Source organism: Pristis pectinata, chromosome 4, assembly GCF_009764475.1.
Source record: "Pristis pectinata isolate sPriPec2 chromosome 4, sPriPec2.1.pri, whole genome shotgun sequence".
Taxonomy (NCBI): Eukaryota; Metazoa; Chordata; class Chondrichthyes; order Rhinopristiformes; family Pristidae; genus Pristis; species Pristis pectinata.
In genome coordinates this window covers 2,482,083-2,507,868 of record NC_067408.1, presented here as the reverse complement: position 1 = coordinate 2,507,868, position 25,786 = coordinate 2,482,083, and the positions used below count along the sequence as shown (strand labels likewise).

Below are 25,786 nucleotides of genomic sequence, written 5' to 3'. Positions count from 1 at the left end.
AGAGGTCTGGAGGGTTATAGACTGGGTGCAGGTCAATGGGACTAGCAGAATAAAATTGCAGCACAGACTAGAAGGGCCAAATGGCCTGTTTTCTGTGCTGTAGTGTTCTATGGTTCTATCATTCTAAATCCTTGCAAGGAAGACCAATGCACCATTTGCCTTCCCAAACTGCCTGGCACTGCCTTTCCTAGGGGTCAGATTGACGTTAGCAGGCATTGTGGCATCAGCAGGGTGGATGTATGGGACGTGTTGGAGGCCAGACAGTGGTATACACAGGAACTCCTGCTCTGCCACTGGGCTGAGAACAGAGTCTGGGATAGGTTCCTGGTTGTGCTCAGCTGAAGGCAGGATACACTTCGTACGTGACCCCTCACCAAACAACTGAGGTCACCCACTTGAAAGAGGAAGTCAAGCAAACCAGGTTTGTCCCTTGCCCCATGATTTTAAAAAGAAATAATTTACACCCAGTAAGTGTTTTAAAAATAAATGTTAGTCTTTAATAGGTTTTAACTGTTTTTCCACTGATCACTGAGGTGTGTAGCTTCAGTAGAGGAGACCTGTGATGGCAAGAGCTGGGTGGGAGCTTCTCATGGTTCCCCCATGTTCCACGGGACAGTTTCACAGCCACAACCCCCCAGACACGGGGTCAGGGAAGGAGAGACAACACAAGGCTGAGGCTGGATTAAACTGTCCCGTTAGTGCGAAGAGGCCACCGTGAGACCTCCAGCCCCAAACGGTTTTAACAGAAGCAGGAATCACAAAACATTGCTGGCTTTTGTGGCACCTTGAGTAACCCCAGTGGGAGGCTGTGTGCTGGTCAGAATGGGAAGAGAGACTTTGCTGACTGCATGGGGTTGTAGCCCAGGTATTGAGATGAGAGCTGGCCCAGGACACCAACTGAAGACATACCAACCAGAATCCACAGCATCTTGGCACTGAAGTACAGTGGTGGCAACCTGAGGAGAGAAGAGGAATCTGCCATTATTTGGATAAAGACAGAGCAGAACAGACCTTTCGTACTTGTAATTCAAGCCTCTTGCACATTCCACCACTAACTCCTGGCCCTTCAGCTGCCTGAGCCCCAAGCTCTGGAAATCCCTTCCGGAACCTCTCTGCCTCTCCCTTCCTTGAAACCTCCCTCATTGGCTAAGTCTCTGGTCAACTGCTCTGACATCTTGTCACCACATCCTAAAGATATTTGGGTTGGTAGATTAACTGTGTGCACTTCTGGTTGCTCCATTACGGGAAGGATGTGGCGGCTTTGAAAAGGGTGCAGATAAGGTCCACCAGGAATATTGCCTGGATTAGAGGGTATGAGCTATAAGGGAAGGTTAGAAAAACTTGGGTTGTTTTCTCTGGAGTGTCAGGGGCTGAGGGGAGACCTGATGGAGGTTTATAAACTTATGAGAGGCATAGATAAACATATTTTTCCCAGGGTAGACATGTCAATAACTAAAGGACATGGATTTAAGGTGGGAGGGGGAAAGTTTAAAAGATGTAGGGGGGGGTAGTTTTTTTTTTTGAGTGGTGGGTGTCTGGAACGGGCTGCCAGGGGTGGGGGTGGAGGCAAGTACACTAGTGGTGTTTAAGAGACTGTTAGACATATGGAGGGATGTGGATCATGTGATCACTATAAGGTCACCCCTCTGTCTCCTACACTCCAATGAATCAAGTCTTGCGTGTCCAACCTCTCCCTATAACTCAGTGCCTTGAGTACTGGCAACATTCTTGTAAATCTTCTTTGCAAATCTTTGGAAAATTGTGTACACACTCCTGTCTGTCTCTGTCTGTGTCGATATTTTCTTACAGGATAGGAGGCCATCTAGTCCATTGATCTACACAATCCCATTCTGGCTCTTATTTCCCCACAGCCCATTCTCTCTCTCATGCCCATCAGCTCCTCCAATCACCTACATTTCCAGCTTTCCTCTCAGATTCCTCCCACTGAGTTTGTTCTTGCATCCCTGGTTCTGTGCTGCCTTTTCCTGCCGTGTGCTGTTGATACGGCACAGCTACATTTTACTCACAACACATCAGTGCTGATGTTCCCCTTGAACTTCTTCCCCTCACCCCATCACCGAGTGCATTAAACTGCACCTGCCCCCTGTTCACTTTCCAACAACCTGTGCCTTTGGACAGTTAAAGGATTAGTTGGTTTAACAGCTGGGAGAAAACCAGAGCATCTGGAGGAAATCCACACAGACAGGGTTTCAGCATAACACTGATCAACACCCACACTCCGTGTACAATGGAGTGGTGAGCGGTGTCTGCAGTAAGCTTTCTGCACTCTATCACAACTCTATCCTTCCCCAGTCAGGGAGACCTGCGCACAATTTTCCTCCAGGGCTCTACAATTGGAGCAAGACATCTCTACTCTTATATCAAATCCTCTTGCAGTAAAGATCAACATACCACATTTATGCTAAAAGACAAATGCTTAGAACATTGATATGACTTATTTTAGTCACATGTACATTGAAACAGTGAAATGTGTCATTTTGTGTTAATGAGAATGTTCTGGGGGCAGTCCGCAAGTGTCACCACACTTCCGGTGCCAACATAGCATGCCCACACCTGTACGCCTTTGGAATGTGGGAGGAAACCAGGGTGCCCAGAGGAAACCCACGCAGACACGGGGAGAACGTACAAACTCCTTACAGACAGCAGTAGTAATTGAACCCAGGTCACTGTACACTAACCACTACACTACTGTGCAGTACAGCACAGGAACAGGCCCTTCAGCCCACAATGTCTGCACTGAACACAATGCCAAATTAAACTAGATCCCTTCTGCCTGCACATGATCCACATCCCTCCATTCCCTGCACATTCATCTGCTTATATAAAAGCCACTTGAATGCCACAGTTGTATCTGCTTCCACCACCACCCCTGGCAGCACATTCCAGGCATCCATCACTTTTTTTTACAAAATTGGCCCTGCACATCTCCTTTCAACTTCCTTCTCTCACCTTAAATACATGTCCTCTAGTGTTCAGCATTTTTATGCTGGGGAGAAGACTCTGACACTCTACTCCATCAATGCTTCTCATAATTCTATAATCACCTATCAGGTCTTCAACTCTCGATCTTCCAATCTACCGCATTGTGGCCCTTGCATTTTGTGTGTCTGCCTACGCTGCACTTTCTCTGTAACTGGAACACAATATTCTGCATTGTTTCCTTTTACTACCTTGATGTCATTATGTATGGAATGATCTGGCTAGATGGTACACAAAGCTTTTCACTGTATTGTTGGCTAACCACTGATAGGGTTGTTAAGGGGGCATATGGTGTGTTGGCCTTCATTAGTTGGGGGATTGAATTCAAGAGCCGTGAGGTAATGTTGCAGCTCTATAACACTCCTGTTAGACCACACTTGGAGTATTGTGTTCAGTTCTGGTCACCTCATTATAGAAAGAATGTGGAAGCTTTTGAGAAGGTGCAGAGGAGATTTACCAGGATGCTGCCTGGATTAGAGAACACATCTTATGAGGAAAGGTTGAGTGAGCTAGAGCTTTTCTCTTTGGAGCGACAGAGGATGAGAGGAGACTTGATAGAGATGTATAAGATTGAGGGGCATAGACAGTGGACAGCCAGCACCTTTTCCCCAGGGCGGCAATGGCCGATACTGGAGGACATCAGTTTAAGGTCAGGAGGAAAGTTTAGGGGAGATGTCAGGTAGGTTTTTTACACAGTGGTGGATGGATGCCAGGAACACTGCCAGGGGTGGTGGTAGAGGCAGTGTTCCAGTCACCCACCACCCTGTGTAAAAAGGCTCTTAGGCACATGGATGTAAGAAAAATGGAGGGTTATGGGCTGTGTAGGAGGGAAGGATTAGATTGATCAAGGAGTAGGTTTATATAGGTCAGCACAACTTCATGGGCCGAAGGGCCTGTACTGTGCTGTACTGTTCGATGTATTTTGGTACATGTGACAATAATAAACCAATACCTTGCAGTCCCTGTGCAGTAACCTTCAATGCCTTGTGTACAAGGACCCTCGGAGTACCAGCATGTTTCCATCTGTCACCATTTAACTAATACTCTGTCTTTATATTACTGGTCGACTAAAAGTGGATGCCCTGATTTTTTTCTCCCCCATGGTGCTTGAATGCTATTGATTAGTCAAGAGGTGGGGGAGGGGTGACATTAAATGTGTCCAAAGACAGATCTTGCTGTTCTGTCAAATAACATTTCAACCATTCCTTTAAGAGTGAGAGAAACATCTGGACACAGTTAATGTGCCAGTGAAAGTGTTTTCCCATCCCACCAACCTCACGGTGGTCAGTGGAATGTGTTGGGGTGGACTCCCTCAAAGGAAGTGTGCCTCAATGGTGGAAGGGAGAACTACCTCCTTCCCCTCCACCTGCTCCCACTCACTGGAAGTCGACTACAACGCACAGACTGAAGTGGGAGGTACTGAGCACTCATTACTGTGTAAATCCCATGTTTTCTCATGTATGACATAGGAGACCATTCAACCCATGAGTCTAGAGCAATCCCATTCCCCCACCTCTATAACCCATTCTCCCCACATCTTCAACTTCCCCAGATTCTACCCCTTATCCGCACACCCAAGACAATTTACAGCAGCCAACTAACCTGCCAACCCACATGCCTTTGGCACATGGGAGGAAACCAGATCACCCAGAGGGAAGCCCACAGGGAGAATGTGCAAACTCCACACAGACAGCACCCGAGGTCAAGATTGAACCTGGGTCTCTGGTGCCCCAAGTCAGTAGCTCTACCAGTTGTGCTACTGTGCTGTCCTTGGTTCTACCTGGAGAACTTTGCAGTTGTCAGCAACTCCCCAACATTTCTTCCATGGATCCCTCATGACCAGTCTCAGACCTGGTCACTGCAGGCAGACTTTCTCTCTCTGTGCCATCTTACCCAATGGCCATCAAGAATCCTTGGTCAGGCCCCACTTTTGAGCTCCTCTGTTCCAAGGAAAACTTCTCCAACTTTTGCCAGCCTCTCATCCTGGGATGATCTCGGCCATTCCCCCTTCAGCCCCTCACTTTCCTGGTGGGTCAGGTGACCTGTCAATTCCAGTGCACTCCAGCTAATGCCCAATCAGTGTGCAGGATGGCTCACCTGGCAGGTTCTGGTTTCTGATTGGCCCATTCAATAAATTGGGGGGGTGGAGTCAGTGCCCCAGCAAGAAAGGCCCTCTATTGTTAATTTTTTTTACCTGTTTTGAGCTGATTCAGCATAGCCTTTGAAGTATTTGTACCTGCCGCCCAGGTAGAGGACTCCAATACACACTGCCAGCGCTGGAGGAAGAAAATGAGAGGATTATTGTCCCTGTACACGCCAACTGAGTGTCTCACCAATGATGTCTGATGGGTTGTTGACCTGAAACACCAGTGCTGTTTCTCCCTCCACAGCTGCTGCCTGACCAGCCGAGCATTTTCTGTTTTTATTTCAGACTTGGTTTTCGATCAGAATCACACCAAACATTTGTTCCAAACTTCAGCAACACTCAACCCAACCCAAAGGAGAAAGGAACTAGAGGTTAGCCAACAGTTGTCCAAACCCCCACCCACCACACCCCCCCCCCCAATCCTTTTGTCATCAGTGCCTCCACCAAGACAGAACACCACCATCTGCAGATTCCCCTCCAAGTCCCACACCACCCTGACTTGGAAATCTATCACTGCTCCTTCATTGTCACTGGGTCTAAATCCTGGAAACCACCCCCACCCCCCTTCTCAAAGGCAATTCAAGGTGGTTCCTCACCCCCACCTTCTCAAGGATAATTAGGGATGGACAATAAATTCTGGTATTACCAACAACACCCAAAATCTGGGAATGAAATACAAAAGGCCTTGCATGGTAGGTGTGGTCAGTGAGTTCTAAACCTCTAAGTCGGTGCTGAGTGTACAGACTGATACCTGTGAATGTGAGGAGCTCAGTGTGTGCAGTTTTTTCACTTCGAAGAATGAATGGTGACCTTATTCAGACATGAGGTCCCAAGGGGGCCTGACGGGAGATGTTGGGATGTTCCCACTAGTGGGAGAGTCACGCAAGGGGATATAACTACACAGTAATTGGTTTATTATCATCACATGTACAGTGGAAAGCTTTTGTCTGTGCCATCCAGACAGAACATTCTGTATGTAAGTACAGCGAGGGAGTACAAAAAAAGAAAATAACAATGTAGAATATAGTGTTAAAGGCCAGACATTTAAAACTGAGCTCTGTAGAAATGTCTTCTCTCAGAGGGAGGTGAATCCATAGAAAATACAGCACAATACAGGCCCTTCAGCCCATCATGTTGTGCTGACCCTTAAACCATGCCTAAGACTAACTAACCCCTTCCTCCCTATTTTAAATTCCTCCATATGCTTATCTAACAATCTCTTGAACTTGACCAATGTACCTGCCTCCACCACCACCCCAGGCAGCACATTCCATGCGCCAACCACTCTGTGGGTGAAAAACCTCCGATATCTCCCTTGAACTTCCCACCCATTACCTTAAAGACATGCCCTCTTGTATTGAGCATCGATGCCCTAGGAAAGAGGCGCTGGCTGTCTACTCTATCTATTCCTCTTAATATTTTGTACTATTCCTCTTAATATTTTGTACACCTCTAGTATGTCTCCCCTCATCCTCCTCCTCTCCAATGAGTAAAGCCCTAGCTCCCTTAGTCTCTCCTCATAATGCATACTCAATAAACCAGGCAGCATCCTGGTAAATCTCCTCTGCATCCTTTCCAATGCTTCCACATCCTTCGTATAATTAGGTGACCAGAACTAGACACAGTACTCCAAGTGTGGTCTAACCAGAGTTTTGTAGAGCTGCATCATTACCTCGTGGCTCTTAAACTCGATCCCATGACTTAAGAAAGCTTATGGGATGTTAGCTTTCATAACTACCCTATTCACCTGTGAGGCAACTTTCAGTGATCTGTGGATATGAACCCCCAGATCCCTCTGCTCCTCTACACTCTCCAGAATCTTGTACTCCACCTTGGAGTTTTTCCTTCCAAAGTGTACCACCTCACACTTCTCCGGATTGAACTCCATCTGCCACTTCTCAGCCCAGCTCTGCATCCTATCAATATCCCTCTGTAAGCTTCGACAGCCCTCCACACTATCCACAACACCACCAACCTTTGTGTCATCTGCAAACTTGCTAACCCGCCGTTCTACCCCCTCATCCAAGTCATTAATAAATATCACAATAAGTAGAGGTCCCAGAAATGATCCCTTTGGGACACCGCTAGTCACAGCCCTCCAATCTGAATGCACTCCCTCCACCACAACCCTCTGCTTTCTACAGGCAAGCCAATTCTGAATCGACACGGCCAAGCCTCCCTGGATCCCTTGCTCTCTGACCTTCTGAAGAAGCCTACCCTGTGAAACCTTGTCAAACGCCTTACTAAGATCCCATGTAGACCATATCTACTGCACTACCTTCATCAATCTTCCTGGTCACCTCCTCAAAGAACCCTATCAGGCTTGTGAGGCAAGATCTTCCCTTCACAAAGCTATGCTGGCTGTCCTAATCAGTCCATGATTCTCTAAATGCTCATAGGTCTTTATCTCTTAGAATCCTTTCTAACAGCTTACCCACCACAGACGTAAGGTTCACCGGCCTGTAATTCCCTGGACTATCCCTACTACCTTTTTTGAATAAGGGGACAACGTTTTCCACACCCTCCTAATCCTTCAGTACCATTCCCGTGGACAACAAGGACTCAAAGATCCTAGCCAACGGTTCAGCAATCTCCTTCCTCGCCTTGTGGAGCAGCCTGGGGAATATTCTGTCAGGCCCTGAGGACTTATCTGTCCTAATATTTTCTAACAGCTCCAATGCATCCTCTCTCTTGATATCTACATGCTCCAGAATATTACCCTACCAACACTGTCCTCAGTGTCATCAAGACCCCTCTCCTTGGTGAATACTGACAAGAAGTATTCATTAAGAACCTCAACCCACTTCCACAGCTTCCAGGCACATCCTCCCACCTTTGTCTCTAATCGGACCCTACCTCTACTATCGTCATCCTGCTGCTCTTCACATACGAGAAAAAAGCCTTGGGATTCTCCTTAATTCTACTCGCCAAATCCTTTCATGTCCCGTTCTCGCTCTCCTCAGCCCCTTCTTACTCTATCCCTGGAATTCTCTGCCTCTGCGGGTGGTGGAGGCCAGATCTTTGGATATATTTAGGGTGGAGATGGATAAATATTTGAAAGATCAAGGAATTGAGGATTAGAGGAAACTGGTACAGAATAGGAGTTGAGGTCTGGGGTAGATCAGCCACGGTGATAGTAAATGGTGGGGTAGGCTTGAGAGGCCGAGTGGTCTACTCCTGCTCCTATTTTCTTGTGTTTATAGGGTCAACACAGAAGCAGCCCTTCGGCCCAACTTGTCCATGCCGACCAAGGTGCCTACCTGAGCTGGTCCCATTGCCCTGCATTTGGCCCATGTTCCTCTAAACCTTTCTATCCATGTACCCTGTCCAAATGTCTTTTAAACATTGTCATTGTACCCGCTTCAACCACTTCCTCTGGCAGCTTGTTTCCACACACCCACCACCTTCTGTGTGGGGAAAAAAATTGCCCCTCAGGTCCCTTTTAAATCTTTTCCCTCTCACCTTAAACCTGTGCACTCTAGTTTGAGACTCCCCTACCCTGGGGAAAAGGCTGTGCATCTAAATGTCCCATTTCAACTAATGCCTGCACGTTGAGCTCCGTGCACTCAGCACCACATCCCAAATTCCCTGTGCTATCCCAAATACTGAAGTGGACACATATCAGGTTTATCCTAACGTCTGTTTAGTTTCCAGTGAAGCGAAAATCCAGAGCAAGGAGGAATGACTTTTTAATAATTAAAAAAAAGATATTGACTTCTTCATCCAGCCACAAAATGGAGGGTGTTTCCTGGAAAAGGGGCAGTTCATAGGAACGAAGGGGATGGCACAGTGGGTAGAGCCACTGCCTCACGCACTGGAGACGCGGGTTCAATCCTGACCTCGGGTGCTGTCTGTGCAGAGTTTGCCGGTTCTCTCTGTGACTGCATGGATTTCTCCCCTGGGTGCTCTAGTTTCCTCCCACATCCTAAAGACGTGTGGGGGTCAGTGGGTTAATTGGCCACTGTGAATCGTCCACAGTGTGTGGGTGAGGAGTAGAATTTGGGGGGGGGGGGGGGGGCGAACTGATGGGAATGTAGGAGAATAAAACAGGATTGTTGTAGGATTGGCGTAGATGGTCAGCATTAGATTCAGTGGGCCGAAGGTCCTATTTCCGTGCTGTCTCTCTACCCCCTGGATGTCCCGCAGAAGGCACTAATGTTACCTCCCGTGCCAGGGACACTCACGTGCACACACCTGGGTGTCCATGTGCAATTAGAAAGGGTACATTTAGTGAGGCAGTCACCAAGTGAACAGGTCAGTGGGCAGAGGACAGATTACCATGGTCCCTTATAATGACGCCAAAACAGGCCATTCAGCCCATCAGGGAACCCCATCAGTCTCATTCTCCCCTCTCCCTACAACTTGTCCTCTTACACATACGATACCTTTATTAGTCACATGTACATTGAAACACACAGTGAAATGCATCTTTTGCGTAGAGTGTTCTGGGGGCAGCCGCAAGTGTCGCCACGCTTCCGCACCAACATAGCATGTCCACAACTTCCTAACCCATACGTCTTTGGAATGTGGGAGGAAACCGGAGCACCCGGAGGAAACCCACGCAGTCACGGGGAAGAACGTACAACTCCTTACAGACAGCGGCCAGAATTGAACCTAGGTCTCTGGTGCTTTGCAGCGTTAACACTAACTGCTACACTACCTCCTTTGATCCCTTTTGCCATTAACCTGCACACTAGGGGGCATTTACAGCTGCCAATTAACATAAAACAAAACAGTACAGCGCAGGAACAGGCCCTTCAGCCCACAGTGTCTGCCCCAAACATGGCACATGGTGCCTGCACATCTCCCTCCACTCCCAGTTCATGTGTCTATCTAACAGCCTCTTAAACCCCTCTATCGTATCTGCCTACACCACCCCTGGCAGCCCGTTCCAGGCACCCACCACTCTCTGTGTCTATATTTTGAAAAAAACTTGCCCTGTACATCTCCTTTTAAACTTTCCCCCTCTCACCTTAAATGCATGTCCTCTAGCATTTGACATTTCTGCCCGGGGGAGAAAGACTGTCTGTGTCTCTCATAATTCTATAAACTTCCATCAGATCTCCCCTCTGGATGAGAAACATATAGTTCTGTAGGAATAACAACTAGGAATAGTTAGTAAGTTTGTAGATTCAGAGCACAGTAGTAGTTATCGTAACACTATTACAGCACCAGCGACCCGGGTTCAATTCCGGCCGCTGTCTGTAAGGAGTCTGTACGTTCTCCCCGTGACTGCGTGGGTTTCCTCCGGGTGCTCCGGTTTCCTCCCACATTCCAAAGACGTACAGGTTAGGAAGTTGTGGGCATGCTGTGTTGGTGCTGGAAGCGTGGCGACACTTGCGGGCTGACCCCCCAGAACACTCTACGCAACAGGTGCATTTCACTGTGTGTTTTGCTGTATATGTGACTAATAAGAAATCTTATCTTATGATGATGCTAGAATAGCCAGTGTCATAGACAGTGAGGAGGCGTACCAAGAATTGCAGCTGTATCTTGATCGGCGTGGGTAGGGTGAGCCAATGAGTGGGAAATGGAGTTTAATTCAGATAAGTGCGAAGTGTTACATTCTGGAAGGACAAATCAAGGTCGGACTTTTACATTGAAGGGAAGCACCCTGGGGTACTGTTGTAGAACACGGACCTTGGAGTACAGGTGCATCGTTCCCTTAAAGTGAAGTCACAGATAGACAGGGCAGTGAAGAAGGCTTTTGGCACGCTGGCCTTCAGTCAGAGCACTGAATATAAAAGTTGGGAGGTTATGTTGTGATTGTACAAGATGGTCACCCTGTTATAGGAAGGATGTGATTAAATGGAAAGGGTGCAAGAAAGATTTACAAGGTTGTTGCCCGGACTCGCGGGACTGAGTTATAGGGAGAGGTTGGACAGGCCAGGCCTTTTGCTCCTTGGAAGCGTAGGAGACTGAGGGTGATCTCATAGAGGTGTATAACATCATGAGGGGTATAGGTAGAGTGAGCGGTCTTTTTTCCCCGTTGGGGAAATGAAAACCAGAATCATAGTTTCTAAGGTTAGGGGTGAAGGGTTTAATAAGAACCTGAGGGACCTTTTTGTACACAAGCTGCCAGAGGAAGTGGGTGAGGCAGGTACATTAGATGCATTTAAGTATGTGGACAGGTATATGGATGACAGGAGTTTAGAGTGACATGGGCCTAGTGCTGGAAATGGGATTAACTTGAATATACATCTTGGTTGGCATGGACACAGGTGGGCCGAATGGAGGGCCTATTTCTGTGCTGTACTCTCCTTATAGCTCCATACCCTCTAATCCAGGCAGCACCCTGGTGAACCCTCTCCAAAGCCTCCCACATCCTTCCTGTATTGGGGTGACCAGAATTGCACACAATTAACCCACCAACCCAGCACATCTTTGGACCGTGGGACGAAACTGGAGCACCCAGGGAAAACCCACATGGCCACAGGGAGAACGTGCAAACTCCACACAGACAGCACTGGAGGTCAGGATCGAGCCAGGGTCCCTGGAGCTGTGAGGCAGCAGCACTGACCACTGCACAACCCTAGCCCAATGGGCTGAATGGCCAAAGACCACAAGGTATTTAGAGATCCGAGGCGAGGAAAGAGTTAAAGGGTCTTGGCCAGAGCTGTTCTGCAAACTTCACTGTTGCAGACAGGCTGCTAACCTCAAGCACATATAACATCACGCTACTGTAAAACTGGGCATACTGACAACAGCAGAACGAGAATGGGCCCGCCTGCAGAGGAACCTGCTGTTTCCAGACAGACCTGTCATGAAACCGCTGAAAGTTGTAGCAATATAATCTATTTAATCTCTGAAACTACTTAAACTGTAACTTAATTAAGCATAAACTTAATAGTAACATTAAGTTAATGGGGCAGGCACGGTAGTGTAGCGGTTAGCACAACACTATTACAGAGCCAGCGACCCCAGTTCAATTCCTGCCACTGTCTGTAAAGAGTTTGTATGGTTCTCCCCATGTCCTCCAGTTTCCTCCAACATTCCAAAGGAACGTATGGGTTAGGAAGTTGTGGGCGTGCTATGTTGGCACCGGAAGCATGGCGACACTTGCGGGCTGCCCCCAGAACACTCTACGCAAAAGATGCATTTCACTGTGTTTTGGACGTACATGTGACTAATAAAGATATCTTATCTAAGTTCACAAGTCTACAGTTTCATTAATTTAGTTTTATCTCTTCTTTCAGATCTATGGAAATGTTCAAGTCAAGCCTTTGGTATCAGGTTAGGAATGTTTTTGTCCTTTCAGAGGCAGCAGATTGTCTTTGGAGTGAGAGCAAACAAGGATCGAGCTCATATTAACCCTCAGATTAACATCACCACCTGGGACATGCCCTCTTCTCGTTACTACCATCGGGCAGGAGGTACGGGAGCCTGAAGACCCACACTCAACGATTCAGGAACAACTTCTTCCCCTCCGCCATCAGCTTTCTGAATGGCCCATGAACACTACCTCGTTATTCCTCTTTCTTGCACTATTTATTTTGTAATTTATAGTAATTTTATACTGCAAAACAACAAATTTCATGACATACAAGTGATGATAAACCTGATTCTGATGTAAAGGAGACACCCAGTCTCTGGATTTCTGTGGCTCTGCTAGAACATGGGAACAGGCCCTTCAGCCCACAATGTTGTGCTGAACTAACTAAATTAGTCATCAAATGCCCAACTAAACTAATTCCTTCTGCCTACACAATGTGCATATCCCTCCATTCTCTGCACATTCATGTACCTATCTAAGAGCCTATTGAACACCTCTATCATATCTGCCTCCACCACCACCCCAGGCAGCACATTCCAGGCACCCACCACTCTCTGTGTAAAAAAAAAACTTGCCCTGCCAATCTTTGAACTTCCCCCTCTCATCTTAAATGCATGCCCTCTGGTATTAGATATTTCAACCTTGGGAAAAATATACGGGCTGTCTACTCTATCTATGCCTCTCATAATCTTATAAACCTCCATCAGGTCTCCCCTCAGTCTCCGACACTCCAGAGAAAACAACACAAGTTTGTCCAAACTCTAATCCAGTCAGCATCCTGGAAAACCTCTTCTGCACCCCCTGCAAAGCCTCCGTGTCCTTCCCCAGATGTGGCCTCTGCTCTCTGCGGATTTTTGTTTCATCCAATGATTTTAGGATCTGAGCCCTTTGGTGTTATCCTTCCCAAATGTAAATTTTAAACTTCCCGCAAATGCAATAATGACTTTCTTTACTAGAGAAACAAAGGACTGCAGATGCTGGAATCTAGATGAAAAACACTATGATGCTGGAGGAACTCAGCAGGCCAGGCAGCATCCGTGGAGAAAAGCAGGCGGTCAACGTTTCGGGTCAGGACCCTTCTTCAGGACTGAAGATAGGAAAAGGGGAAGCCCAATATATAGGAGGGAAAAGTATCTTTAGTAATATAGGCTGAGGGGTAAACATTGCAATTTTCATCCAATAGAGACCATCAGATCTTTTATCTTCCTCTGGGTGAGCAGACTCTGCCTCAGATTAACGTCTCATTGGGAATTCGGGTGATGAAAATAGGGAACACAAGAAACTTCTTACCCTGACTGAAGAAGACTCCAGCAATCCAAAGAACACTCAGGAACATTGGGAAATACTCCGTGGAATTGGTTTCTACGGGAGAAAATGAAACACAACACATTTTTTGAAACAAAATCAACCAAACCTCAAATGTATTAGGATTGCCAAAGGAAAGTTTCAGACTTGGAGAGATAAGCTGACTGTGAGATCCAACTATTTTGGAACCCCCTAAGAGATTTTTAAACACATTTTTCCCTGTTTTATTTCCCCCAGTGGTGCTGCTGTGGGCATGTCCTGTGTCAACAAGGCATCACACCACCACCTTCTCAAGGCAATTGGGTTGGGTGATAAAGTATTGCCAGTTAAGTGTTATTCAGCTGTGGGAGGGAAATCACTGGACAATTGGACAGGGTGAAACGGATGTTAGGAATCCAGAAAAATGAAAAGTCATAAGAACATAAGGAATAGGAGCAGGAGGCGGCCATCTGGCCCGTCGAGCCTGCTCTGCCATTCAATAAGATCATGGCTGATCTGGCCGTGGACTCAGATCCACCTGCCTGCCTTTTCCCCAGATTACAACAGGATATTAATAAAATGCAGAGCTGGGCTGAGAAGTGGCAGATGGAGTTCAACCCGGAAAAGTGTGAAGTGATACACTTCAGGAGGTCGAATTTGAATACAAGGTTAATGGCAGGACTCTTAGCAGTGTAGAGGAACAGAGTTGATCTGGGGGTCCACGTCCATAGATCCCTCAAAGTTGCCACACATATCGATAGGGTTGTTAAGAAGGCGTATGGTGTGTTGGCCTTCATTAGTCGGGGGAATGAGTTCAAGGGCCACGAGGTGACGTTGCAGCTCTATAGAACTCTGGTCAGACCACACTTGGAGTATTGTGTTCAGTTCTGGTCACCTCATTATAGGAAGGATGTGGAAGCTTTAGAGAAGTGCAAAGGAGATTTAACAGGATGTTGCCTTCTGGTATTAGACATTTCAACCCTGGGAAAAATATACAGGCAGTCTACTCTATCTATATCTCTCATAATTTTATAAACCTCCATCAGGTCTCCCCTCAGCCTCTGACACTCCAGAGAAAACAACCCAAGTTTTTCCAACCTTTCCTTATAGCTCATACTCTCTCATCTCTCTGCAGACTCTCCGCATCATCTGCACAATTTGCTTTTCCACTCAATTTAGTATCATCAGCAAACTTAGATATGCTACACTCGGTCCCCTAGGTTAACATAACACTATTACAGCGCCAGCGACCTGGGTTCAATTCCGGCCACTGTCTGTAAGGAGTTTGTACGTTCTCCCCGTGTCTGCGTGGGTTTCCTCCGGGTGCTCTGGTTTCCTCCCACATTCCAAAGACGCATGGGTTAGGAAGTTGTGGGCATGCTATGTTGGTGCCAGAAGTGTGGCGACACTTGCGGGCTGCCCCAGAACACTCTACGCAAAAGATGCATTTCACTGTGTGTTTCGATGTACATGTGACTAATAAAGAAATCTTACCTTATCTTAATGTATCTTGTGAACAGTTACGGGCCCAGCACCAAACCCTGTGGCACCCCACTCACCACCGATGTCAATCAGAGAAACATCCATTTATCCCAACTCTCTGTCTTCTATTGGTTAACCAATCCTCTATCCATGCTAAACATTACCCCCCAACTCATGCATTCTTACCTTATGGATAAGTCTTTGATGCTGCACCTTATCGAATGCCTTCTGGAAATCCAAGTATACAACATTCACCTGTTCCCCTCTATCCACTGCGCTCATTATATCCTCAAAGAACTCCAGTAAGTTTGTCAAACAGGACCTGCCCTTCCTGAATCCATGCTGTGTCTGCCTGATGGAACCACTTCTACCCAGATGTCTCGCTATTTCTTCCTTAATGATAGCTTCAAGCATTTTCCCAACTACAGACGTTAAGCTAACTGGCCTATGGTTACCTGCCTTTTGTCTACATCCTTTTTTAAACAGTGGCGTGACATTCACTGTCTTCCAATCTGCCAGGTGGAATGTTGGTAAATTATCACAAATGCCTCTACTATAACTTCTGCCATTTCTTTCAGTACCCTGGGATGCATCCCATTAGGACCAGGGGACTTGTCTAACTTTAGACCCACTAGTTTGCTCATCACTACCTCTTTAGTGACAGCGATTGTATCGAGGTCCTCACCTCCCATCACATCCATAACATCTCTTTGGCATGTTAGACGTATCCTCCACCATGAAGACCGACACAAAATAGTCGTTTAAAGCCTCGGCCATTTCCACATTACCCAGTATTAATTCCCCCGTCTCATCTTCCAAGACCCCTACGTTCACTTTAGCCACCCTTTTCCGCTTTATATAATTATAAAACTTTTACTATCTGTTTTTATATTTTGTGCTGGTTTACTTTCATAATCTACCTTCCCTTTCCTTATTGCGTGCTTAGTGGTTCTTCGTTGCTTTTAAAATTTTCCCAATCTTCCAGTTTCCCACTATTCTTGGCAACTTTGTATTCATGAGCTTTTAGCTTGATGCCTTCTTTTATTTCCTTAGTTATCCGCGGCTGGCTCTCTCCACCCTTACTGTCCTTGCTTTTAACTGGAATATACTTTTGTTGAGCACCGTAATAAATCTCTTTGAAAGTCTTCCACTGTTCCTCAACTGTCCCACCACACAGCCTGTGTTCCCAGTCTGCGCTGGCCAACTCCTCCCTCATCCCGTTGTAGTCTCCCTTGTTTAGGCATAATACACTGGTTTTAGATCAAACTATTGCACCCTCCATTTGTATGAGAAATTCAATCTTTCCAAGAGGATCCCTAACTACAATGTTGTTAATTTTCCCTGTCTCATTGCACAGGACCAGATCTAAGATCGCATTTTCCCTTGTAGGTTCACTAACATGCTGGACAAGAAAGCTATCACGGATGCATTCTATGGAGCCCTCCACAAGACTGCCTCGACCGACTTGATTCACCCAATCTATGTGGAAGTTAAAGTCCCCAATGACAACCTGCCGTTCCATTCTTACATTCATCAAACATTTCTTGGTTTATTGCCTGTGCCACTGTAATGTTATTATTCGGTGGCCTAGAGACAACTCCCACCAGTGATTTTTCCCTTTACTGTTCCTAATCTCTACCTAGATGGACGCAACATTCTGCTCCCTAGATCTTATATCATCTCTCATTATCGCCCTGATCTCATCCTTAAGAGCGCTACCCCACCTCCCTTACCTCCCTGCCTATCCTTCCGTATTACCTGATACCCTTGGATATTTAATTCCCTCTCATCTCCACCCTGAAACCATGCTTCTGTAATGGCCACTAAATCATACCCTTTGTACTGATTTGTGCCACAAGTTCACTGACCTTGTTTGTAATACTACAGGCATTCAGATAACGTGCCCTTACACATTGTCCTTTTAGAATCTAGTAACCTAATCACACACTCCCGGGGTCAGACATAGAGTGAAGCTCCCATGCTGTTCTGTGTTAAAATGCCTTTACACTCATTGTGATTTTAGAATCCAGTGACCTTTGTGTCCTGTGCGTTTGACTGTCTCACTGCGTGGATTCCCATCCTCCTGCCACGTTAGTTTAAACCCTCCCCAACTAGCAAACAATCACCTGAGGACATTGGTCAATTGTAGTTATAAAGTTACATAGCAACAGGAAGAGGCCACTGGTCAATCTGTATCTTTCATCTGTATCTTCTTTGCAAAAACTCCTAATCCACTAACAAAAGGATCCATCTATTCCTCCTTGGAAAGTCCCAACCAGCCCCAGTGTTCTGGTGCCCCTGCCCTCTGTGTGAGGAACTGCCTTTTACCATCATCCTGGCTCCAGTTCCAAGATCCTGCTTCCTCCTTTATGGGCTCCTCCCAGCAGGAAATGGCTTCTCACTAACTACTTATCAGATCCATTAATTGTTCTAAATGCTACAGTTAGATCACACGCAAATCTCCAATATCCAAGAGAACATTCTTTTGTTGGTGGATTAGGAGGTTTTTGCAAAGAAGATACAGATCAACCAGTGGCCCCTTCCTGTTGTTATGCAATTTTACAACTACAATTTGACCAACGTCCAAGATGGATTGTTTGCTAGTGCTGTTGGGGAGGGTTTAAACTAATAAACTGGTCTGGGTCGATCATCTGCTCCTTATTCAAGCCTTAAAGCCCTGGTATCATTCTGCATTATTGATATCCACCATCGATAATCTCCCTTCTGAGGAGTGGTACTTTCAATGCCATTGGAGTGTATTAAGGACAGGAATAACACAGGTGGCCCACCCAATCTTAAATTGGACAGGTGTGGCTAAAACTCCCCCCATTCCCCTTAAGCATGTCTACAACAGAGAGACAGATTGAGTGGCCTGCCAAACAGAACAAGGGTTTGTTGGGAACTTTAACCATGCCTTGCCCTTTACAGGAAGACTAGTTCACATTTGGATGTGTTGGTCTCACTCACTCGCACCCTGTGCTGCATCAGGGTCATGGATCAGGGGACACAGTTCACCTACTGTGCTCGGTAGACTCTCTCAAAGTCCTCATTGCCGCTAACTCTGGGTGGTGCGACGTGGAACCTCCTCCTTGCATAGATGACTTGAAGCGAAAAGTATGCTGGAACAGAAGGTGAGAGGTGATGAACACTTTGCAGATCCTGTTTAAAGCCTAACCTTGCTCCGACCAGAACCTGTGTCAATGGAGAGTTCATGGGTCAGGTAATGGAGGATGGAAGGTTGTTGCATTGACTGATCTTCCAGCCTCCCATAGCTGACTCACTGGTAGAGCTGAAGAGTTCCGCTGTCTCAACAACATGTGTAGCTGAGAGAGTTCTGTACTGGCCTTTCAGATGGGAGCTGAAAGAAAGATACAAAATTCTGACACTGGTACACTTGGCACTAAAATGGACATTGTTTTTTCGTTCTATTTGTGTTTTCTTGTAAAAGCTGTGTAAAATTTATGTTTTTCTTGTGAATGCTGCTTATCTGATGCTCTGTGCCTGTGATGCTGCTGCAAGTAAGTTTTTCATTGCACCTGTGCACACACGGACTTGTGCAGATGACAATAAACTCGACTTTGACTTTGAGTTTGATTTACAAACCTTTATCAAGTGCTAAACACTTTACTGTCGATGAGGTCCCTTTGATGTGAGGTCACGGTTGTAATTCTGGTACTAAGACACCCAATTTAGGCACAGCACAAACAGCAATGAGATACTGAGCACTTGGTTTGCTTTGAGATGCAAGTTCAGGATGTTGCAGGACTCGAGGGACTGATTTACAGAGAGAGGTTGAGCAGGCAAGGAGTGTAGGAGACCAAGGGGTGTACAAAATCATGAGGGGCGTAGATAGGGTGAATGCACTCAGTCTTTTTCCCAGGGTTGGGGAATCAAGAACTAGAGGCATGGGTTTAAGGTGAGAGGGGAGAGATTTAATAGGAACCTGAGGGGCAACTTATTCTCCCAGAGGGTGGTCCGTAGATGGAACGAGCTGCCAGAGGAAGTGGTTGAGGCAGGTACATTAATAACATTTGAAAGACACTTGGACAGGTACATGGATAGGAAAGGTTTAGAGGGGTATGGGCCAAACTTGGGCAAATGGGACCGGCTTAGATGGGAATCTTGGTCCTGAACGAGTTGGGCCAAAGGCCTGTTTCTGTGCTGGATGACTCCATGACTCCATGAGCCAGGAACCAGGGAGGAGTCCTCTGCTCTTGTTTACACTGGGGCCATGAAGTCGTTTCCATCCACCTGAGAGGGCAAACTGGGTCTCAGTTTAACAGCCCACCTGACAGAGATTTCCAGCTGTGTGGTCCTACCCCTCCCACAGTGTGATCCTCCCTCAGTACTGCCCGTCACAAAGTGACAGTCCCTCAGTTCGACACTCCCTCGGTACTGCCCCTCCCACAGTGCGACACTCCCTTAGTACTGCCCCTCTGATAGAAATGTTAATGCAGAGAAGACCAAGTGTAGTTCAGCCAAAGAGAGCGGAAAGGCAGCAGAATCAATATCACATCACCGTGTGCAGGCTAGAGGTTCAGATTTGATGATAAGATTCAAGTGCTTGAAACCTCCAGACGAGTAAGAGACAAGGAAATGGGATCTGAGAGAGATGGTGGAGATACACGATTCTATGAATTATCTCACAGAATTGGTGAGAGATGCAGAAAGTTTATTGGAACCATTTGATCTCAATGCAAGATAGCCAAGAGAGGAAGGTTGCAAGCTTCAATATCTTCTAAAGTGAGTCCTACGGTTGTTGAAAAGCTGACCAGAAACACATTGTAAGAAAGCCAAAAAGTGGCTGCAGATATAGTTGCTACCTCAACATCTCTTGAATCTCCAAAGTCAGCATGAGCAATGTTGTTAGTTGCAGAATTGGATGAGAATTCAAAACCCAATTAATCAATTAAACTTTTCAATGCTGTTAAACTATTCTCACACGTGGTTTACAGGAGTGAAAACAATGTGGTGTCTCACTGTGTGAGATCAGTGCACAGTGTGGGATCACCTGTGTACCACTGAGCACGTGTGCAATCTCAGTAGAACCTTAGATAAAGCAGATGCAGGGTCCCCTCAGTGCTGGCCTTCTGACAATGCAGTGCAGAGGGGCTAATGGAGCCGCCATGGGTTCAATCCCGACCTCCAGCGCTGTCTGTGTGGAGTTTTCACGTTCTCCCTGTGACCACATGGGTTTCCGCCGGGTGCTCCAGTTTCCTCCCACAAGTTTTAAGTGGTAGAGCGGGGGCTGGACTGCGCAGCCACGGCACGGGCAGTTTAAAAAGCCAACCACCATATCCAGTGGGCAGCATCAGAGCAGGCAGCAGAGCGAGAGGGAGCAGAGTGTTCTGGGCTTTGGCTCGAGGGGCTTCGGCGTAAAGGGGTGAGGAAAGGGAGGTGACTTGAGTTAAGGAAGGAGTATGAGTGCAGTTTCCCGTACTCAGTGTCAGATGTGGGAATTCCCGGAGTCTCCCTGCCTCCGGGAAGGCTATGTCTGCGCCCGGTGTGTCGAGCTGCAGCTCCTGAGGGACCGAGTTAGGGAACTGGAGATGCAGCTCGATGGCCTGCGTCTGGTCAGGGAGAGTGAGGAGGTGATAGAGAGGAGTTATAGGCAGGTGGTCGCACCGGGGCCACGGGAGTCAGGCAAGTGGGTCACAGTCAGGAGGGGGAAGGGGAAGAGTCAGGTACTAGAGAGTACCCCTGTGGCTGTACCCCTTGACAATAAGTACTCCTGCTTGAGTACTGTTGGGGGAGGCAGCCTACCTGGGGGAAGCAACAGTGGCAGTGTCTCTGGCACAGAGCCCGGCCCTGTGGCTCAGATGGGTAGGGAAGGAGTGAGGAGGGCACTAGTGATAGGGGACTCTATAGTTAGGTGGGCAGACAAGCGATTCTGTGGACGCAGGAAAGAAACTCGGAAGGTAGTTTGCCTCCCAGGTGCCAGAGTCCGGGAGGTTTCAGATCGCGTCCAAGATATCCTGAAGGGGGAGGGAGAACAGCCAGAGGTCGTGGTACATATTGGTACCAACGACATAGCTAAGGAAGGGAATGAGGTCCTGAAAAGAGACTATAGAGAATTAGGAAGGAAGTTGAGAAGCAGGACCTCAAAAGGTAGTAATTTCCGGATTACTGCCTGTGCTAAGCGACAGTGGGTATAGGAACAGAATGAGGAGGAGGTTAAATGCGTGGCTGAGGGATTGGAGTAAGGAACAGGGATTCAGATTTCTGGATCATTGGGGCCTCTTTTGGGGCAGGTATGACCTGTTCAAAGAGGACGGGTTGCACTTGAATCCCAGGGGGACCAACATACTGGCGGGGAGGTTTGCTAAGGCTACTGGGGAGAGTTTAAACTAGAATTGTTGGGGGGTGGGATCCATACTGGAGAGACTGGGGAGGAGGTGTTTGGCTCTCGAGTGGAGGAGGCTAGGAGTGGGTGCCGTGGGAAGGTGATAGAGAAGGGACATGTTCAGACAGGCTTGAGATGTGTCTATTTTAACGCAAGGAGTATCGTGAACAAGGCAGATGAGCTTAGAGCTTGGATCGATACTTGGAGCTATGATGTGGTGGCCATTACGGAGACTTGGATGGCTCCGGGGCTGGAATGGTTGATTCAAGTGCCGGGTTTTAGATGTTTCAGGAAGGACAGGGAGGGAGGCAAGAGAGGTGGGGGAGCGGCACTGTTGATCAGAGATAGTGTCACGGCTGCGGAAAAGGTGGATGTTGTGGAGGGATTGTCTACGGAGTCTCTGTGGGTGGAGGTTAGGAACAGGAAGGGGTCGATAACGGTGCTGGGTGTTTTTTTATAGGCCGCCCAATAGTGACGGTTATTGAGGAGCAGATAGGGAAGCAGATCCTAGAAAGGTGTGAGAATAACAGAGTTGTTGTGATGGGGGATTTTAATTTCCCAAACATTGACTGGCATCTCCAGACAGTGAGGGGTTTAGATGGGGTGGAGATTGTTAGGTGTGTTCAGGAAGGGTTCTTGATACAGTATGTAGATAGACCTACAAGAGGAGAGGCTGTGCTTGATTTGATATTGGGAAATGAACCTGGTCAGGTGTCAGATCTCTCAGTGGGTGAACATTTTGGTGATAGTGATCATAATTCTATCTCCTTTACGTTAGCACTGGAGGGAGATAGGAACAGACAGGCTAGAAAGGCGTTTACTTGGAGTAAAAGGAATTATGAGGCTCTCAGGCAGGAAATTGGAAGATTAAATTGGGAACAGATGTTCTCTGGGAAAGGTACGGAAGATATGTGGCAAATATTCAAGGGATATTTGTGTGGAGCTCTGAACAGACATGTTCTGATGAGACAGTAGGATACAGGAACCGTGGTGTACAAAGGCTATAACAAATCTAGTCAAAAGGAAAAGAAAAGCTTACAAAAGGTACAGAGAGCTCGGTAATGTTAGAGATCTGGAGGAGTACAAGGCTAAAAGGAAGGAACTTAAGAAAGAGATTAGGAGAGCCAGAAGGGGACATGAGAAGGCCTTGGCAGGCAGGATCAAGGAAAACCCCAAGGCGTTCTACAAGTATGTGAAGAGTAAGAGGATGAGATGCGAAAGGATAGGGCCTATCAAGTGCAGCAGTGGGAAAGTGTGTATGGATCCGGAAGAAATAGCGGAGGTACTTAATGAATACTTAATGTCAGCACTCACCATGGAAAAAGATCTAGGGGATTGTAGTGGGTACTTGCAGTGGCCTGAAAAGCTTGAGCATGTAGATATTAGGAAAGAGGAGGTGCTGAAACCTTTGGAAAGCATCAAGTTAGATAAGTCGCCGGGACCGGATGAGATGTACCCCAGGCTGCTGTGGGAGGTGAGGGAGGAGATTGCGGAACCTCTGACGATGATCTTTGTGTCGTCCTTGGAGACGGGAGAGGTTCCAGAAGATTGGAGGGTTGCAGATGTTGTTCCCTTATTCAAGATGGGGAGTAGGGATAGCCCAGGAAATTATAGACCGGTGAGTCTCACAGTGGTTGGTAAGCTGATGGAGAAGATCCTGAGAGGCAGGATTTATGAACATTTGGAGAGGTATAATATGATCAGGAATAATCAGCATGGTTTTGTCAAGGGCAGGTCCTGCCTCACGAGCCTGATTGAATTTTTTGAGGATATGACTAAGCACATCGATGAAGGGAGAGCAGTAGATGTAGTGTATATGGATTTCAGCAAGGTGTTTGATAAGGTACCCCATGCAAGGCTTATGGAGAAGGTGAGGAGACATGGGATCCAAGGGGGCATTGCAGTGTGGATCCAGAACTGGCTGGCCCACAGAAGGCAAAGAGTGGTTGTTGAGGGGTCGTATTCTGAGTGGAGGTCGGTGACCAGTGGTGTACCTCAGGGATCTGTACTGGGACCCTTGCTCTTTGTGATTTTTATAAATGACCTGGATGAGGAAGTGGAGGGGTGGGTTAGTAAGTTTGCGGATGACATGAAGGTTGGGGGTGTTGTGGATAGTTTGGAGGACTGTCAGAGGTTACAGAGGGACATAGACAGGATGCAAAGTTGGGCTGAGAAGTGGCAGATGCAGTTCAACCCAGATAAGTGTGAAGTGGTTCATTTTGGTAGGTCAAATATGATGGCAGAATATAGTATTAATGGTAGGACTCTTGGCAGTGTGGAGGATCAGAGGGATCTTGGGGTCTGAGTCCATAGGACGCTCAAAATGGCAGCGCAGGTTGACTCTGTGGTTAAGAAGGCATATGGTGTATTGTCCTGCATCAATCGGGGAATTGAATTTAGGAGCCGTGAGGTATTGTTGCAGCTATATAGGACCCTGGTCAGACCCCACTTGGAGTATTGTGCTCAGTTCTGGTCACCTCACTACGGGAAAGATGTGGACGCTATAGATGCGGAGCATGCCTTATGAAAGCAGGTTGAGGGAATTCGGCCTTTTCTTCTTGGAGAGACAGAGGATGAGGGGGGACCTGATAGAGGTGTATAAGATGATGGGAGGTATTGATAGGGTAGATAGACAGAGGCTTTTCCCCAGGGCTGAATTTGTGGCCACAAGAGGACATAGGTTTAAGGTGCTGGGGAGTAGGTATAGAGGAGATGTCAGGGGTAAGTTTTTTACTCAGAGAGTGGTGAGTGTGTGGAGCGGGCTGCCAGAAATGGTGGTGGAGGCTGATACGATAGGGTCTTTCAAGAGACTGTTAGATAGGTACCTGGAGCTGAGTAAAATAGACGGCTATGGGTAAGCCTAGTAATTTCTAGGGTAGGGACATGTTCGACACAGCTTTGTGGCTGAAGGGCCTGAATTGTGTTGTAATTGTTCTATGTTCTATGTTCTATCCCAAGCCATGCAGGCTGGAAGGTTAATTGGCTGCTGAAATTTACCCCCAGTGTGTGGGTGAGGGGTAGAATCTGGGGTGAGTTGATCAGAATGTGGGGAGAATGAAATGGGATTGCTGCTGGATTAGAATAAGTGGGTGGTTGATGGTTGACACGAACTAAATGGGCCAAATGGCCTGTCTTTATGCTGTATTTCTGTGTGACGGTATTCCTGCAGTATTACCCCTCTGCAACGCAGCACTCCCTCAGTACTGCCCCTTTTTTTGTGTACAAAACGTTTATTCGTTAAAAAACACTACAAAAACAACCAACAGCAAACACGCTACATCTAGTACAGAAGAAACAACCTGGCCGAAACCAATACCCACGCAACACTACGCCCGCAATCGCAAAACGCACGACATTTCATATCAGAATCGCATCCGTCTCGTCCACCACACACGCAATCCCCTGAGGGGCCCACTGAGCACGGAACTCGGCCAGGGCGCCCGAGGAGACCGCGTGCTCCCGTTCCAACGACACCCGCGCGCGCATGTAAGCGTGGAAGACGGGCAGGCAGGCTGACCTGCCGGAACCCTCGGCCGCCCGCCGCCGTGTCCCGTGGATGGCCAGCTCGGCCAGGCCCAGCAGGAGACCCACCAGGAGATCCGCCGCACGCCCCTCCCTGCGCTGCACCGGGTGCCCGTAAACCAACAGCGCCGGGCTGAAGTGCAACCAGAACTTCAGCAGCAGCCCCCGCAGATACTCGAAGAGGGGCTGCAACCCCTTGCACTCTGCGTACGCGTGGTACACCGTCTCCTCCCGGCCGCAGAAGTGACAGGCGGCCGGGGTGTCGGTGAAACAGCTCAGGAAACAGTTGCACGGCACGGCCCGGTGCAACACCCTCCACCCCAGGTCTCCGATGTACAGTGGGAGGACTCCCGCGTAGAGAGACCTCCACCGGGGATGCCCCCTGCCACCCGCCGGCAAGACGGACCGCCACGGCGTGTCTGGCTGGCAGACCAGGGTGAGGAAGTGAAAGGTGTGCAGGAGCAGCCCGTACAAGAACCGCCTCGGCGCCTCGCGAAACGGCACCTTCGGCCTGTCCTCCAGGCGGCTCAGGTTGTGCCGCGCCGCCTCCCGCAAGAGACGCTGGGCCCTGGGCCCGACCAGCAACTCCGGCGGGGCGGGGCCGGTGTGGCCGGGACCCGCCCGGCATCTCCCCCAGCGCCCGCCACGACCGGAGGGGGAGCGGCCGTGTGCTCACCGCACGACACCGCGCCCCACACCTGCATCAGATCCCAGTAGAACCCGGGCAGCCCCTGCA

General features: G+C 47.8%; 1 protein-coding gene across 1 annotated transcript in view; it reads right to left on the bottom strand.

Moving 5' to 3' along the window:
* Nucleotides 1-472: 472 nt before the first annotated feature.
* The window catches only part of ltc4s (leukotriene C4 synthase), a 41,394-nt gene continuing 16,080 nt past the window's right edge, over nt 473-25,786 (bottom strand). The window contains exons 2-5 of the mRNA XM_052015220.1: nt 18,206-18,304; nt 13,710-13,781; nt 5,195-5,276; nt 473-956 (exon numbers count right to left, since the gene is read on the bottom strand). Of these exons, the coding sequence (XP_051871180.1) occupies nt 818-956; nt 5,195-5,276; nt 13,710-13,781; nt 18,206-18,304 (392 nt within the window). The 3' untranslated portion in view covers nt 473-817. The remainder of the gene's footprint in view (nt 957-5,194; nt 5,277-13,709; nt 13,782-18,205; nt 18,305-25,786) is intronic.